The sequence below is a fragment of the Lissotriton vulgaris genome, chromosome 1_1, assembly GCF_964263255.1.
Source record: "Lissotriton vulgaris chromosome 1_1, aLisVul1.2, whole genome shotgun sequence".
NCBI classification, from domain to species: Eukaryota; Metazoa; Chordata; class Amphibia; order Caudata; family Salamandridae; genus Lissotriton; species Lissotriton vulgaris.
In genome coordinates this window covers 1,628,641,005-1,628,657,505 of record NC_141685.1, presented here as the reverse complement: position 1 = coordinate 1,628,657,505, position 16,501 = coordinate 1,628,641,005, and the positions used below count along the sequence as shown (strand labels likewise).

Below are 16,501 nucleotides of genomic sequence, written 5' to 3'. Positions count from 1 at the left end.
CAGGTGAGGGGTCAGGCAGTGGGGAGGTTACTCCCATGCCCTTTGTCCAGTTTCGCACCAGAGTGGAGATAACGACTCCCTGACATGGTTTGAACTGGACAATGCAAGGAGGTCACTATATGTGCCCCTCCAGCAGACTGAGTGGTGCTGGCAAGCGCTCCTACCCAGGCCCAATACACTTAACCCTGTCTGGGAGGTGTTCACACCTCCCTGTGACAGAATACCTATTGTTCTGCCTTGCCCTGCTCAAGCTTGGCTCAGCAGCAGGAGGACAAAATTGTGTCATTGGTCTGCAGCAGCCATGTTGTGTTGTCCAGGTCTACACCTTCCACAGGCTGCAATGGCAGGCCTGCAGTTACAATTTGAGTGGTCTCCCATGGGTGGCATAATGCATGCTTCAGCCCATAGGGGACCCCTGCTGTACCTATGCCCTGGGTACCTTAGTACCATATACTAGTGTCTGATAAGGGTACACCAGTGTCCAATCTGAGATGTACCCAAGTACTTACCATACCAATTTAGGGGAGAAAGCACAGGGACTGGGGTCCTGGTTAGCAGGACCCTAGTCATACTGGTCAGAAACCGCATAGCACCAGGCAAAAAGTAGGGGTAATCATAAAAGCAGATCCTACTTTCCTAAACAGGGCACATCAGGTCAAAGTGCATCAGAAATCTGGCAATAAGTGGGGAGGGGTTACAGCAACAGAAACCCACTTTCCTACAATGATGCCACCCAATGATATACCACAGTGGTGATCACTTACACAACCAGTGGCAATTACTAGTTGAGTGTTTCGGCCCAATACTCAGGGACTCAGACACCAGCGCACGTCACTTTCCTTGGATTGATAACAATGTGTTGACAATGGTTATTCTCTGACAAGCCTGGTACCGCATGACAATACTCCATTAGCCTGGTACACCATGAGAGCCTGGCATAACCTGAACTCTCCATTTACACTCCGACTAGGCCCAGTATTCCCAATACAAGTTAGGAGCGTTATGTCAGTGCATGGTGGGACAAAGGTCTCTCCCCTTACCTGATGCTTGGTTTTATCCAGAACAAACCAACGCTGCTTCCATGGCTTCATGAAGGCTCCCTTTTTATACAGCATTCCCTCATAAGACCTGTCATGAAACCAGAAAATGAAAACATTTTTTTAACTACATACAAAATTGATGAAGAAAGGTACATGTGAATGTGCATTGTAGTAGCAGATTTACACATCTGATTAGGACAGACAAGCAGAAGAGTCAGTCTGTGTGACATTGGTTAGAACATGTGTGAGCCAGGAGCGGCCCATGCACACGTAAGAACGGTAGTGGTCGAGATGGTGGTTTGGAGAGGGGGTGGGGGGGCATTTGGAAGGTGAATTTGACAGACAAGGGAAAATTAAATACCTTATCTTACCTGCACAGGCCGCTCCTGGTGTGCGCATGTTAGAATGAACTGTGTCATTTACAGGTAGTGTGGCATGTGTTTTCGACTGAAATGACGGACAGTCCAGCTACTCTCACTCAGACATTCGCTCGTCTTGAACTAGATTCATGTTAGACTAAAGGACCATAGAGACTATGGTAGCGTCTCATGTTGGTGCCTTCAATGAGTAGCGATGCTGCGTCTGGATACATACCTTTTTCATAGGCAATGCTAACAGCCAACCCATATAATCTCAGTTTCCTGAAGCAGCACATTTTCACCACTAACAACATATTTATTTTACATGTATTTATTATGTCCATACATGAGGCTTTGCTGATTCACTGTGGAGTGGATTCTTTAGAGAAGTGTGTATTAGTGCCTTAATTATCAAGGGAAAATGTGTATGTGAACTTGTACAGCAGGGTGCCTCTCTGCATTACTTATTGTAGCTTGTGTCCTTTGTCGGGTATGTTTTTTTAAAATGGAGAGGGCCTGACTAACGCTCTGTTTGCCATATTGTAGTTGTGTGTTGTTGCTTTCTGGCTGTCAGAAGTTCGCCTTGCTCTTTGCATTGCAGAAGAGCTATCGCAAGTGAATACCTGTGAGAAGCAGCTGTTTAGCTGCTGCTGCTGCTCTGGGCGACACAGCTCTGAGCAGCAGCTCGACAATAGTGGCCATTGTCCAGGTTCCCTGTCCTTTGATATCACACACTTCTTGGAGGAGAGGCACTGCGTTTGAAGTGCATCTAGCAAGTCATGCACTTGGTAGTCTCACAAGACCATAAATGCCCATAGAGGACTTTACTAAAACCGTTATGGAAATGACGTGCATTTTTTTTTAGGCTAGCTTTCCACGTATGTTTTGTTAAAGCGCATTCAACTTTGCTTGTATTTCAGGGAAATGGCTTGTTTTACAGGACTTGCCACAAAGATACCTGGAATCTTAGTAATTGCCTTTTATGGTGTTTTCTTCAGTGTTTGATAAGGAAGTTTATTATGGGTACTTCTCTACTTACAGTGCAAAAAGCTTCATCTAATCACTTCATTGTCACACTTGATGTGAAATACGTTTAGCTACATTGCAAGTGATTCTTTTTTAGGTTTCCCCAGGGCTTAGCAGCGCATGCGCTGCGTCACCATGCGAAGGCCTCTTGGAATCAATATGGTTTCCAAAGGGGACTTGAAGCCCCATCCCTTCTTTCCATTGGCTTGCGTCATAGCTTATGTTAAACGCAGCCTTTCTATTGTGAAGGAGGCTTTCTAATCCCTCCTTGTTGTCGCTCTGTCAGCATTTAGCCCCGCCCACCAGGACTGGATCTTTTATTGGCGGCGTGACACGCAGTTCCTTCATTACTCCATGTAAGCACTTGTTTTTTTCAGTACGGAGATAGCGCGATGTAAACAAGCATCTGCAATGCGCAAGAGCTTGTTCCAAGATGGCGTTGATGAGGGAGAGCGACACCGGGTTGTGGCTGCACAACAAATTGGGATCTGTGGACGAGCTATGGGCACCTCCGTCATCAACAACATCCGTCTCTGCTTCCATGGACTGTCCTCAGCGGTCAAACTGAAGCTGCTACTCGCCATGCTGCATCTCCCCGTCGCACGGTGGACGAGGTTTTTTTTTTGTGGAACTGCATTTTTCCTCATTAACTGTTTTGTTTACTTGTTTTACATTAACAGCTCGCTTTATCTTTAAGTATGGTGGCACCTTTCTTTTGTTCTGCACCGCACTGCTTGCCCAACTATAATCAGGTTGTTATTGAAGTGGCATTTTTAGTTTTTATCATGCTGCAGAGACTCGAACCGTACTGCGCGAGCTTTACGGTAGTCTAATCTTTCAGCATACCATGCTCCGGTGACACAGCATGCTCAGAGTAGTCTTCCGCACCCTCACCCGCCGCACCACACTGCTCCCAGCTAAGTGAAAAGAAACACTCAGCCGTTGGCACTCTCCGGTACCCCCCTCTCTTCATGCTCATGTCATTTATAAATAATAAGTGTAAATGCGTTAAGGTTACCATGTTGTTCCGGCTTACATTTCACATGGTGTATCTTTTATTGTGGCGGCCGAGCAGTTTGTTCTGCACGGCGCAACTCATCTGCCTCCATTTTATTAAAAGACTAACTATACTTTAACTCTCAGCGCGGCGCACAATTCACGAGCGCAACGCTTTATCTTTTGTCGCTCAGCTGTTACTACCGTTCACCTGTTACAAATGACAGTATTTATTTTACATTTTCAATTGTATGCCTCCGCCACCACCTCCACCCCCACCCCCACCCCCACCTTCGCTTTTGTGTTTTCACGCATGCTTTCTCTTTTGCGCTACACTTCTGGCACAGCATGGTGAGAGCTCGGAGCACTCTTCCATCCCCCTCACTCAGTGCACCACTGCTTCGTTTTACGGCTGCATAATCTTTGAAAATGCCATGGTCCGGGCCAGATTACTGTGCCACGACAGAGTGAGAGTTCAAAACAGTCTTCCGCCCCTTACCCGGTGCCCCACACTGCTTCCTTACTAAGTAAAAACAATGCTCAGCCGTTAGTACTCTACGGCGGAATCCGCACTCTAGCATAGCAGCCAATCAGGTAACTCTCCCCTTGTGGTATCCTTATCTCCAGAAGTCTTGAAGCCATCTGCAATGCAGACTTTAATCCAGCCACTCGATAGAAAGCCTCCGCTGTTTCCCAAACCCATTCCTATTTTCTCAAGGCACTCAATCCAAAAATGTTGCAAGACTCGTATGTAAGGTAAGTATCTTCACCTCCATCTTGTGAGTTGAAGTCTACCTGTGCCCCAGATTGCAGTGAGCAAAGTCCAGGAAGTGGTAAGAAGGCAGACTAGAGCTATCGGTTTCCTAAAAAAATGTAAAAAACGATTTTCCCTACCTGTGATTGCATCATCTTATTTTTTTCTTTTGAAATTTCTTTAACTTTCATTGCCTGTGGTTGTTACAGTTTAAAATTGTCGTTTTAACCTGCCAGTGATTGCATAATTTATCCAATGTTTTTGTGTTTAAACTTGTGGTTTTTCCTGCCTGTGACTGTTTCCATTTAACCTGTTGAATTGTGGGATTTGCAGTCCTGTCATTTTTCCCTCTCATTCCCCATGACTATCAGTTTTTCCCCTCCAAATGTCTCCTTTGCTCTGTGCTCAGGCCCGTATGTTAAGCAGTGCACCCTTGCTAATTAGACCTGAACACCCAGAGCTCCAACGAATATCCCGACAGCCACTCCTCGTGTTCCCCCCCCCCCCCCCCCTCCCCATAGTCACCGCAAGCTGCAACCAGAGGCTATCCACCCAGCCCCCAGGCTTTCCCTGCACCCGATCGATCCCCTCTACCACACATGGTAATCACATTGAAATACCTAGCCCTCTGCCTCCCTACTCAATCGCTAAATGACCCCACCACCCACCGGCGCAAAAAGACAGCACAAAACGGGGACAGCCCTCAGCAGAGGTAGTTGCGCCCCCTCACTAATGAGGCCCGACCACCCAGAGCGCCAACGAATATCCTGACCTCCACTCCTCCTGCTGTCTCAACCCCCCCCCTCCCCCCCACCCCACCCTGAGACACCGCAGGCTCTCCTCCCAGCCCCCAGACTTTCCCGGCACCTGATCGGTCCCCTCTACCACACATGGTAATCACACCGAAATACCAAGCCCTCTGCCTCCCTACTCGATCGCTACATGGCCCCACCCTACAAAACACTTGCTAACAGATAAGAAGCGCCCAACAATACTACAATTTACCCGTGGTGATTTGGCTTCATCATTAGTGGAGGATCTAGGATGAGAGAGGGGAATCAATGAAGCCACCAGCTATGTCTCCCATATTCCCTCAATGAAGGAGCACTAGCAACGCCCCCCCCCCCCAAATGTAACGCTCCCCCTGATGTCCAGCATCCATTTCTAACTACACCTCTCCGCAGATTTTCCCAAACACTAGCCCTCTCCCTCTTTACCCTCCCCCTACCCTCTCAATACCCCTTCCCCCCCGAAGCTGTCGTACAACTAGGCTACTTTCCTACCATAACAATACTAAGACCCAACCTCCTCCTAACCCCTTCTATAGACAACCATCCTCCCTCTGCCCCAGTATTGCCACACACCCACACCCAAACCCCCTGTGCCCCCCACCCTACTGCCACCCGTCCATCTAGAATCTCCCCACCTGCGTAGCCCCCCGCCCTCAATACCATCAGGAAGATGTCGTCCAACCTAAGACCACACCAGTACCTCCCACTAACCCCCACCTCTCGCAAACCTCAAACCCCATGGTCCCCACTCCTTCTCCATCACTTACTCACCCAACTTCTCAGCTAACGCCATCAAAATCTTTAAACACAAACTACTCAAGCAACACCCTGAAACACTCATAGCCGACCTCTATTACAACTCCTCCAAAGGTAAGACGAAAACTGACCTCATCTTCTACACCTCACACCAGGCCAAAAGGATAAATAACCTAGCTAATCACCTGCCAGTCACCAAATCCACTAACATCCCCCATGGACAAATACTATTTCCAAATCATCTCCCTTCGGAATAAACGCCACCATAACAGTTTACAAAATGGCAAAGTCCTGGTCCAAGCCAATGACCCCAACCTGCACCAATTTGAACTTGCCTTCCCCAAGCTGCGATACTCCATCGCGACCCCGTCTGACTGCCCCACTTCTTCCCCTCTCGTCCCCCAAATCCCTACTCAAGTAAGAACGGCCATGAACACTACCGCAAGCCCCCAACTACTGAACGCCTCAGACCTTCACCCCATCCCCACACCAAATCCCTCTCTGCCCCCACTCCCTTCCCCCAACCACTCCTCCCACCTCAAGACCTCACGCCCAACCCAATCACCCTACCCACGCTCACACGAACACCCGCCTCACTAACACCCAACCCTCTGACAAATCACTGCCAATACACTCAAGAAACACCCTCCACAATCCCCCCTCCTCCGCCCTTCAGAAGTCGCATGTCTCGCCATCTCCCCTAAATCCGACAAACCCGACCCTCCTTTCCCAACCTACACCCTCAGCTGAATCAGCCCCCCAACACCTCCCCTTCCCGATTCCACGAACCCCGACCCTCCTGTGCCAACCTACACCCCCAGCCGAATCATCCACCCCAACACCTCCCCTTCTCCGAATCCTACCAACCCTCAACCCCCCTGTTCCAACCCACACCCTCAGTCGGACTTAGCCATAGTGGGTCAAGGCGCTAACAGCAGAGCAACATGCAGACAGAAAAGGCACACTTGGACAGACATCTAAGGGAACAACCAGGTCTTTAACACCTTTCGGAAAAGAGTGTGTGAACGTTGTCCAGAAATTTCGTCAGGGAGAGAGTTCCACAGTTTGGCTGCAGCAATTGAGAAGGATATCCCGCCCCATCTCAGCCTTTTAAACCTAGGAACAGTAAGAAGATGCTTGCTTGCTGACCTGAGATTCCTAGTGGGGACATAGTGGTGAGAAAGGGATTTAATGCCATCAGGACTCAGATCCTAGTAAGCATTATGAGTGAGGCAGAGGGTTTTAAACATGATCCTGCGATCCATCGGGAGCCAGTGCAGAGAAAGAAGAGAGGCAGAGACTGAATGGTGTTTAGGCAAGTCAATCACCAGCTTGGCAGCAGCATTTTGGACCACCTGGAAGCGCTGCAGCTGTCCCTTGTTTATGCCCAAATAAAGGGCATTACAATGATCCAATCTGGATAATATGAGAGCAAAACAACTTGTTTGCGTGCCGCGAGCGACAGAAACTGCGAGATCTTCCTTATAAGCCTTCCTAACCCAAAACAGGTAGCCACTGTCCTGCTAATCTGCAAGTTCAGTGACAAAGAATTGTCCACCAGGACTCCCAAATTTTTTCCCTAGGAGACGGGGCTAGGGCAGGTGCCCAGAGAGTCAGGCCACAACTCCCTGGACCAGATGTCCACCTTGTCCCCAAAAATAAGAACCTCCGTCTTCTCCCCATTCAGTTTCAGATAGTTTTGCACCATCCAAGACGAGACTGCTTGCATACAGTTTTTAAAATTGCAATCTACGTCACTGTTGTTATGAGTGATGGACACCATGATCTGCGTGTCATCCGCATAAGACAGCACATCCAGGCCCAAAAATGTTACCACCTTTGCCAGCGGGGCAACGTAGATATTAAACAACATGGGGTTCAGGGAAGAGCCCTAAGGTACACCGCATAAAAAGGGAGTAGGATCTGAGTAGAAATTGCCCAATTTGACTGTGTGGGTCCGCTCACTGAGGTAAGACGCGAGAAGACATAAAGCCGAGCCCCCAACACCTACCTCCCTGAGCCGTTCCACAAGTCTCAGTGGGGATAGGGAGCCAAAAGCTGCAGTGAGATCGAGTAGAATTAGTAAGGTGGTATGACCTGCATCCACCTGTGTACCAATATTATCAAACACTGCAGTGAGCGCAGTTTCAGTGCTATGCCTGTTTCTGAACCCGTGTTGAGAACCGTCAAGAATTTGATGGTCCCTCAATTAGGCACTCAGATGAGAATTCAAATTAAATTCTAAAACCTTTGCTGGAACTGGCAAGAGGGAGATAGGACAATAGTTTTTTAGTTCCATTGGGTCCAAAGAAGGCTTTTTCAAAAGTGGCCTGACTACTGCCGCCTTCCAGGCAAGGGGATATTGCCCCTCCGAGATGGCTACGTTCAGGACAGTGGTAAGATGCGGTAGAATAGCACCATTTGCACTTTTTTTTTTTTTAATTTTTATTTTTGTTGCAAAACATAAATAGTATCAGTAGCATCATCAGTCACATAAACACATACATTCGTTGGGTCTTATCAGAATACAAAGTAAATGTGAAGCGGTAGGCGTCGTGACAGATCCCCGCAGTTATGTTACGAATTCTTGAAGCAAAGTGACCTGATGAAAAGGAACATATATGTACCGTGGAAATTACAGTTTGCGTTTTATGTTTTTTCTTTGTCTTTGAACAAAAGCGAACTTGAACCAGAAAAATTGCACACATAGATCGGCATGCCATTGAGGTAGCTTCGACAGTATCTAGCATCACAGTCATCCTATATTGGGACCAATCAAACATTCCTATGCCCCCCCCCCCACTCCATCCCCCCCCCACCAAACTCCTAGTGCAAGACCATCCCGCTCCCGTGTGTGTCACCCAGCAACCACCCCCATACCCAATCAGTGGTCGTCTTCACTCTCAGATCCCTCAAGATCTTCCTCATCCAGTGGCTCACATATGTCCCCCCTATAAGAGTTCCAAGGCTGCCAGACCCCATTCCATTTACGCGGGTTATCCCTTAGTTTATACACTGCTCTTTCAGTCAGCATGAGCATGTCCATGTTTCGGATCCATTGAGCCAGCGTGGGGAGATCAGCCGACCCCCACTTCTGCGCTATATCTCGTTTTGCCGTTACCAGTCCCACTGTGGTCCACGTTCTTGCATAAAAGGTGAGGTCGGTTGGCCCCCAGACATTCAGCAGGCACACCCGCGGGTCTAGAGTAAGTGAGGTGTTTAATGTTTGGGCTATGGTGCGCAAAACTCGCTGCCAATAGCTAACAATCTATTTACAACAAGGGGTGGTGAGGGACAGAGTCTCTGAATTAAGCAGAAAGCTCTCACCCAGTCAAGAGATCAGGGCTAGATCCAACACCGTTTTTTAGCTCACTGCACCATCCCAGTTTCAGAACCTGGCTGTATGCAAATAAGTCTGTTCCTGTCCCAGTGCATGATGGGAACAGGGCAAACCAAACTACAAAAGCCAATTCTTACACTAGCTAACAATCAGCGGACATTCCCATATCGTGTGTATAAACGAGCCCTCTGCCCCGCAACCCCTGAGACAATAGGGATGATCCACCCTGTGCAATTTATGTAGTGTTGTGCGAGTGTAATAAATCCTATGCAGAATCGTTAACTGTACCAGGCGTAATTTGGAAGATATGCCTGCCTCACGTGGGGACGCCATGGCTGCGTTCCACTCGGTTTCGTCTAGATCTCCTACCTCCACCATCCATTTGTCTTTCAGCTTCCCCAGTGGGTCAGGCATATTATTAATCAATTTACGGTATGCCATCGATGTCGCCCCTTCCTGTAGGTAGTCTGAGTAGACGGTCTTCTAGAGGGGAAGATTCTGGTGGCGATGTGTCTGGCGGAATCGCCGCTTGTAGGGCGTGTCTAACCTGTATGTACCTGTAGAGCTCAGTATCCCCCAACTAATATTGCTCCTGCAGGGTCTCAAAAGGAATCACTCCCTCCCTCGTCCACAGGTCCCCTACAGTTGAGATCCCGATGTTGTCCCACTGCGTGAAGCCCTTGGAGCGTCGTAAGTGGCCCAATGCTTTCGTGTCCCATAGAGGCGTAAATTTTGTGATGATCCCATCCCATTTCAATTTTGCTTGTGCCTTGTACCATAGACGAACAGTGTGTTTCGTGGGCCCAATGAGTTTTGCCGCAATACCGCGGTGGTACAGTGGGGCCAACAAACTGTTCGTACCCAGTTGTGCCCTGTCTGCTTTAAACGGCGGGTCCTCTTGCGGGGCGTGTATCCACTGATTAAGGATTTTAAGCTGGGCCGCCTAATAGTACAGCCGTATGTTGGGCAGCGCAATACCTCCGTCGTACCACCCCTTATTCAATTTTACGTGCGAGATCCGGGCTGGCTGGTTTCCCCAGAGCAGGCCTGTGATCTGTGCCGTTATTTTTTGAAGGAAGCTATCCGGTACCAAATGTGGAGTATTTTCAAGAATGTACAGGAAGCGCGGCAGAGCCATCATTTTAAAGAGCGCTGCCCTTCCCAGTAGTGTTAAGGGGAGTTCTTTCCAATGTTGCACATCACTACGGAGGCGGAACAAGGGAGGCTGCAAATTAAGTCGAGCGAACTCTGCCTCGTCTCGGGTAATATGGATCCCCAGATACTTAAAAGAAGTGTGTGCTAGCTCTAGTGGACAGGAATCCGGGAGTGGCGGGAGCGGTCCCCGTAGCTCGAAAATTATTGATTTAGCCCAGTTAATGGTGTAGCCCGAGACTCGCCCATGTGCAGTACAGAGAGCCAGGAGGTTAGGAAGGCTGTCCTCCAGGTCAGTAAGGTATATCAGCATGTCGTCCGCGTATAGGGACACTCTATCCTCCCATTGCGGGGTCCATTGGATCCCTTTCAGGAGCTGCGTGGTGCGAATAGTAACCGCCAACGGTTCCAGAACCAGGGCGAAAAGGAGGGGTGAAAGCGGACACCCCTGTCGCGTGCCACAACCTAGATGTATGGTTCTGGAAATGTGGCCATTAGCCACCACTCTAGCTACGGGGTCTCTGTAAAGCATGCGTATCCAGGAGATAAGCACCGGGCCAAAGCCCATACGTGCGAGCACTGCAAAAAGATAGTTCCACTCCACCATGTCGAATTCCATCTTGGCGTCTAGTGAAAGGATCGCAGCCGGTTCCCTTAGGAGCGAGAGTCGCGCCACAACCCCATGCACCCTGCGGAGATTTAAGGCGGTACTCCGATGTGGCATGAAGCCGGAGTGGTCCGGGTGAATCAATTGAGTTAGGTACGGCAAGAGCCTATTCGCCAACATTTAGCGATAATTTTGGCCTCTGGGTTCAGAAGGGAGATGGGTCTATACGACGAGCATTCACTGGGGGGTTTGCCTGGTTTCGGAATGGCTACAATAGTTGCCATCCGTTGATCCGGCGGCAGTATTCCCTTCAACCTACATTCTTCATACATGTGAATAAGGGGTGTACCCAAGGACTCTGTCATAATTTTAAACCACTCGATGGGAATTCCATTGGGGCCCATGGCCTTACCCGAATGAAGGGCGCCAATGGCTAGTTGAATCTCTTCCACCGTCAAGGGCGCGTCGATGTCCTTTGACGCCTCTTCCGTCAATTTCGGCAGGGGAACATGCTCAAGAGCAACCCGGACCTCGTTCTCCCCCCACCACCGTCGTTGGGGTGTACACGTCACTAAAATAATCAGCAAGGACTTCCACTATCTCGCTAGGGCGGGTGTGAACAACGCCGCACGAGTCAGTGAGCTGTAGGATATTCCTCCCTCCCCCCTGCCTTTTGTCTAGCCACGCCAAAAGTTTACTAGCTTTGTCCCCGATGTCGTAGACCCTGTGTTGTGTCGCAGCAATGTCCGACACCGTGATCCTCCTTAGGATGAGGCGACGTTGATGGACCTGTAGATCGTGGAGCGTGTCGTCCGAAGGACTTGCCATATGGGCGGTGTTGGCCCTCTCGAGGCCCAATTCCAAGTCTAGTGCCTCCCTCCTGTGTGCCTTCTTATGGTTCGCAACAATGGCAATGGCCTGGCCCCTAAACACGGTCTTGTATGCTTCCCATAACGTAGAGGGGGAATCTACCGAGGACCGATTCTCCTCAAAGTAAAGCCGTGTAGCTTTCTTCAGGTCTTTACTGATCTGGGGGACTTTAAGATAACCAGGGAAGACCGGGAACAGCCTCTGTCGTTTAGTGTCTGTGGTAGTGACCGTCAGGGTGAGCGGAGAGTGATCCGAGATGCCCCTCGGCTGTATACTTGTCTCGGCCACCGTAAGATGCCCGTTGCCCAATGTGAAGAAGTAATCTATCCTAGAGAGACTGTTATGTGTGGCCGAATAATATGAATATTGCTGCTGGCCAGGGTGTAATGTGCGCCATATGTCCACCAATCCCTGTGCGTCTAGGAAGGTCTGGAGCTTGCTGGGCCCTTCTGTGTGTGTGCAGGAGGGAAACCGGTCGAGGGTGTCCGTGAGTGTCATGTTGAAGTCCCCACCAATGAGTAGGACCCCATCAGGGAGGTCCAACAAGAATCTGCCAAGGTCCGGCAAGGCCACAGAATGTAATGCTGGTGGTATGTATACGGAGACTACGATTAACAATTTCCCCTCCCACTGGCCATGAACTGCCGCAAAGCGGCCATGTGCATCGACTGCTGTTGACTTCACAATAAATTGGGAGGATTTCTTCTGCAAAATACCCGTACCACGGGACCCTGAAGTGAATTCCGCATGTACTATCATTTGATAGCCTCTCCTGTCTTGTGGCCGCCCCGTCAAGTGTGTTTCCTGTAGGAGAATAAGAGCAGGCCCCTGTCTTCTAATTCCCTGTAGCACCAGTCACCTCTTGATCTTATCCCCTAGACCTCTGACGTTCCATGACATGACGAGCAGTGGGCTCGGTGTGGTGTGACTATTTGTTCCAACCATAAGAAAAACGGTGAACCATTATGAAGCCTCTTCGCCGTAGGCGAGGTGGCATGCGGAGACAGATGTAGGGCAAGTGTGACTCTTTCCAACATTCCATTCCCTCAGCGCCCCAAATAGACCAGATGCTCTTAGGTGCATGAAACATACCAATAAACATATGTGTGCTTAGAACAAAAACGTGCAGGACCAAGGGGTCCCGTAGTGCAAACTTACCCAACTCCCACTCCCCCCCCCCCCCCTCCCTGCCCCCCTGCTGCACGGACTCAAAACTGCCCGCCCCCCCAACTGAGCAGAGTGCATACCCCATCTCCCAAACAGTGTACTTGCGCGTTGGGGTGAGGGACTCTCCGCTGCCGGCAGTCTCTCATTCACACCCTCGGAGGCCCTTCACCCAGTGTCCAATGGCGGGAAGCGCTTACGCAGCATTAAATTGTCAACAACAAAAGAATGTCTGGTGTTCATTGTTCCTCGAACTCCTCCTGGCCGCCTTCTGCTCCCAAAGATTCGCTGTTATCTAGACCCCCTCCCGAAGCCTGGGAGTCCTGGCGGTGACCTCCAGTTCGGTCCTTCTTGGGTCGATTTGTCCGTCTCTGATTCTGACCCGGCCTCCAGCCTTCCAACCATTCTTGCACGTTTTCAGGGTTGTCGAAGAACCACGTTTTGTTCTCCGCTACCACCCTCAATCTCGCAGGAAAGAGCATGGAATACGGTAGCTCTCTGGACCTCAGTTCTTTTTTCACTTCATAGAACGTTCGTCGCCGACGGGTGACCTCCGCTGTGTAGTCGGGAAAAATGGCGACAGTAGCGTTCTGGATCTTAAGAGGAGGAGAGGCTCTGGCCGCCTGTAAAATGGCGTCCCGCTCACGGAAATTAAACAAACGGGCCACTATGGGCCGTGGAGCTACCCCCGGTTTTGGTTGACCTCCCGGCACCCGATGGGCCCTTTCCACCGAAAAAAAGTTAGACAGCCCTTTTGGCTTCAGTTCATCCGTGATCAGGCTCTCCACAAAGAGGTCCATGGCCTTTATTCCTTCTGATTCCGGTACTCCAATAATGCGGATATTGTTCCGCCTCGAACGGCCTTCCTGTTCATCCAGTTTCTCCCGGAGCATTTTATTGTCCTGCGCCATCTTCCCCATTCCCGTTGAAGTTCGGAGACGTCCTCCACTAGAGATTTTGTGACCACCTCCATGTTCTTGACTTTCTCCGACATTTTGTGGAGGTCCGCTCTGAGTAGAGTGACATCCGTGGAGATCGCGCCCACGGTCATTTGTAGCTGAGCCAGAGCATGCATGACATTGTCTAATGTCGCCTTCTTCCCCCCTGGGGGCTCGGTCTTACCTCCCAGGTCTTTCCCCGCTGGACTTGTCGGAGGTATACCGTTCGATGCGGGTCTGTGTGGCGCCGCCCTTGGGGCCTTTCCCCGCCATGCCGCTGATTGTCGTGCTCCTCGTGCCCCTACGCTCCAGGATGTGCGGAGTGGTGTAGACGCTCCGCCCGGACCAGTTCGACAGAGATCAGGTCTTAGTAGGGTGAGCCGGAGGGTGAGAGTGCGTAGCACCTTCTTCGATCTAGAAAACGGCGGACGCCCCCTTCGTCACCGGCTCCTTGTCTTTCGGTGCCGCTCGTGCCAACCGCTGGGACGGTCGGAACGCCAGCGACAGTACTGTTGTCCACCACACCTCCGCGATCTGTGCGTTTCGTTGCGTCCGACCGTCCGGTATGCACTCGTTCTGCTGTCTCCTGTGCTCTACGGGCACTTCCGGTCCGGGTCCCCAGGTCCGCCTGTACTTCCTACTGGGCCACTCAGCCAGGAGAGGTCCCGGCTTAGGAGGTCGGGGTAGGCCGATTCGTGGCTTCGACGTATCTCGGTCATCAGACGTCGGATCTTGTCGCCGCTTGTCGCTGCTTACTCCACCCGGTCCTGGGTTCTGGTACCCTCCTGTAGGGCTTGGAAAATGTGACGGATTATATATCGGATTGACGAAGAGGCCGCTTCAGCTGCGGAGCTCGTCCCTTATGCTGCCTCCATGATCGGCTGCTAGCCACGCCCCCCCACCATTTGCACTTTTTAAGACTTTCAGTGGGCAGGGGTCCATTGGAGATCCGGACTTAATTTCTTCTAGTAGGAGGTCTGTAGTCCTAGAGACAAACTCGGAAAGGAGATTAAACTAGAAGTCACGTTATTGCTAGAGCTTTCCAAAGGATGGAGTTCAGACTGGACATCAAGGTCCTTATTTAGGTTTAGGGCTTCCAGCTGGGCATATATGTCTGAAATCTTGGTGCAAAGGAAAGCTGAAAGCCTTTTGCAGAGCTCCTGTGAGGACTCTACAGGGCCAATAGTTGAGGGAGCGATAAGGGAATTAACAGTGTTCAAAAGCTCTTTGGAGGATTTAATCAACTCAGAAATGTTAACAAAGAACCTTCCATTCTCCTCCAAAACAGCTGCATTATATATTTTCAAGCATTGTCTATACGATTCTCTGCCTGACAGTGTTAAGTCAATGCGCCATAATCTTTCCTGCCTCCTACACTCCTTTCTAACCTTCCGCAATCTGTCAGAGAACCAAGAAGCGGAAGACTTTTCCTTGCTGAATAATGACATTTTATATGAGCTAAAGTATTCATAACTCTAAATAACTTTTTGCATAGCTCATCTGTAGCTAAATTAGGACTTAGATGACCTGGAATCTGAAAATGTATACAAGCATTTGCGACAGCCTCATTACTAATCAAATTAAGATTCTGTTTGTCTGTCACATTCCTATTTTCAGGTTGCGTGTTCCCCAAAAGCCGAGACCCTTAAACTAAAGGGAATGGCAAAATGGTCTGACCAAGCTAGCGGAAGGGGCTTTCCTACCCTAATACGGTGATCGTTAGAAAAAATCCCATCTAGGGTGTGGCCCGCCACATCAGAAGAGATTGTGACCAGTTGTGAGAAGCCACAGCAATTCATATTTTCCAAAAGGGTTTGAGTATTGTGACTTGCACTATTCTCTAAATTAAAATTAAAATCAACAAGAAGTGTAAAGTTAGTTCTTTCTAGATAGGGCTTCAGAAGATTACAATAGTCCTGACTAAAGGAAGCCCTAGGCGACCAATAACAAAGCACCCCAGAAAAGCTTTCAGTGAGATGCGTGTTTATAGAGAAACATAGGGCCTGATACTGATCAGTAGGTGAGGTGAGTGGATTAGAGCAACAGGTAAAAATCTCCCTGAGCAAAATGCCAATTCCACCCCCTCCTACTCTATCCAATCTTATAAGGGAGTATCCCGAAGCGATAGCCTCTACCAGATCAGGACCTGAGCAATCATTAGCCCATGTTTCAGTTATGAACACCCAGTCTGGATTTCGTTGTGCGCGGCGTGCAGGACATGCTATTTTATAGGCTCCGCGCACTAGAGCGCTAACACACCTGTCTCCGCCCCTCGCCAGCCGGCAATGGATCCTCCAGCACCCTCCACAGCAAACGGTAAAGACCGCGGTGGACCGGGGTGCGAAGTGGGGCCCTGAAGCTGGAGGGTGCTCACGTTATGGGTAAGTGCAAGGCTAAAGATCGAAATGCGCAAAGAAGCAAAAGTGAGCTATTTAAAACATCAATGAGCTATTTAAAAACAGCAGCACAGTGAATGTTAAAATATTAAGAACAGAATGCCTCCAAACAAAGCCGATCAAGGAGGACTAAACTGTTTGCATACGTCCGCTGCGTGGCGGGCAGGACATGCTATTTTTATAGGCTTCGAGCACTAGAGCACTAACCCACCTGTCTCCGCCCCTCACCAGCTGGCAAAGGAGCAATGGAGCCTCCTGCACCCTTCACAGCAAACAGTAAAGACCGCGGTGGACCGGTGTGCAAGGTGGGGC

At 49.8% G+C, this 16,501-nt stretch overlaps 1 protein-coding gene across 8 annotated transcripts in view; it reads right to left on the bottom strand.

The window, feature by feature from the left end:
• SBF1 (SET binding factor 1) overlaps positions 1-16,501 on the bottom strand; it is a 1,591,024-nt gene that overhangs the window by 106,483 nt on the left and 1,468,040 nt on the right. For all 8 annotated transcript variants that reach the window (XM_086918836.1, XM_086918839.1, XM_086918838.1 and 5 more), the window contains one exon: positions 1,041-1,128. In XM_086918836.1, coding sequence (XP_086774962.1) covers positions 1,041-1,128 — 88 coding nt within the window. The remainder of the gene's footprint in view (positions 1-1,040; positions 1,129-16,501) is intronic.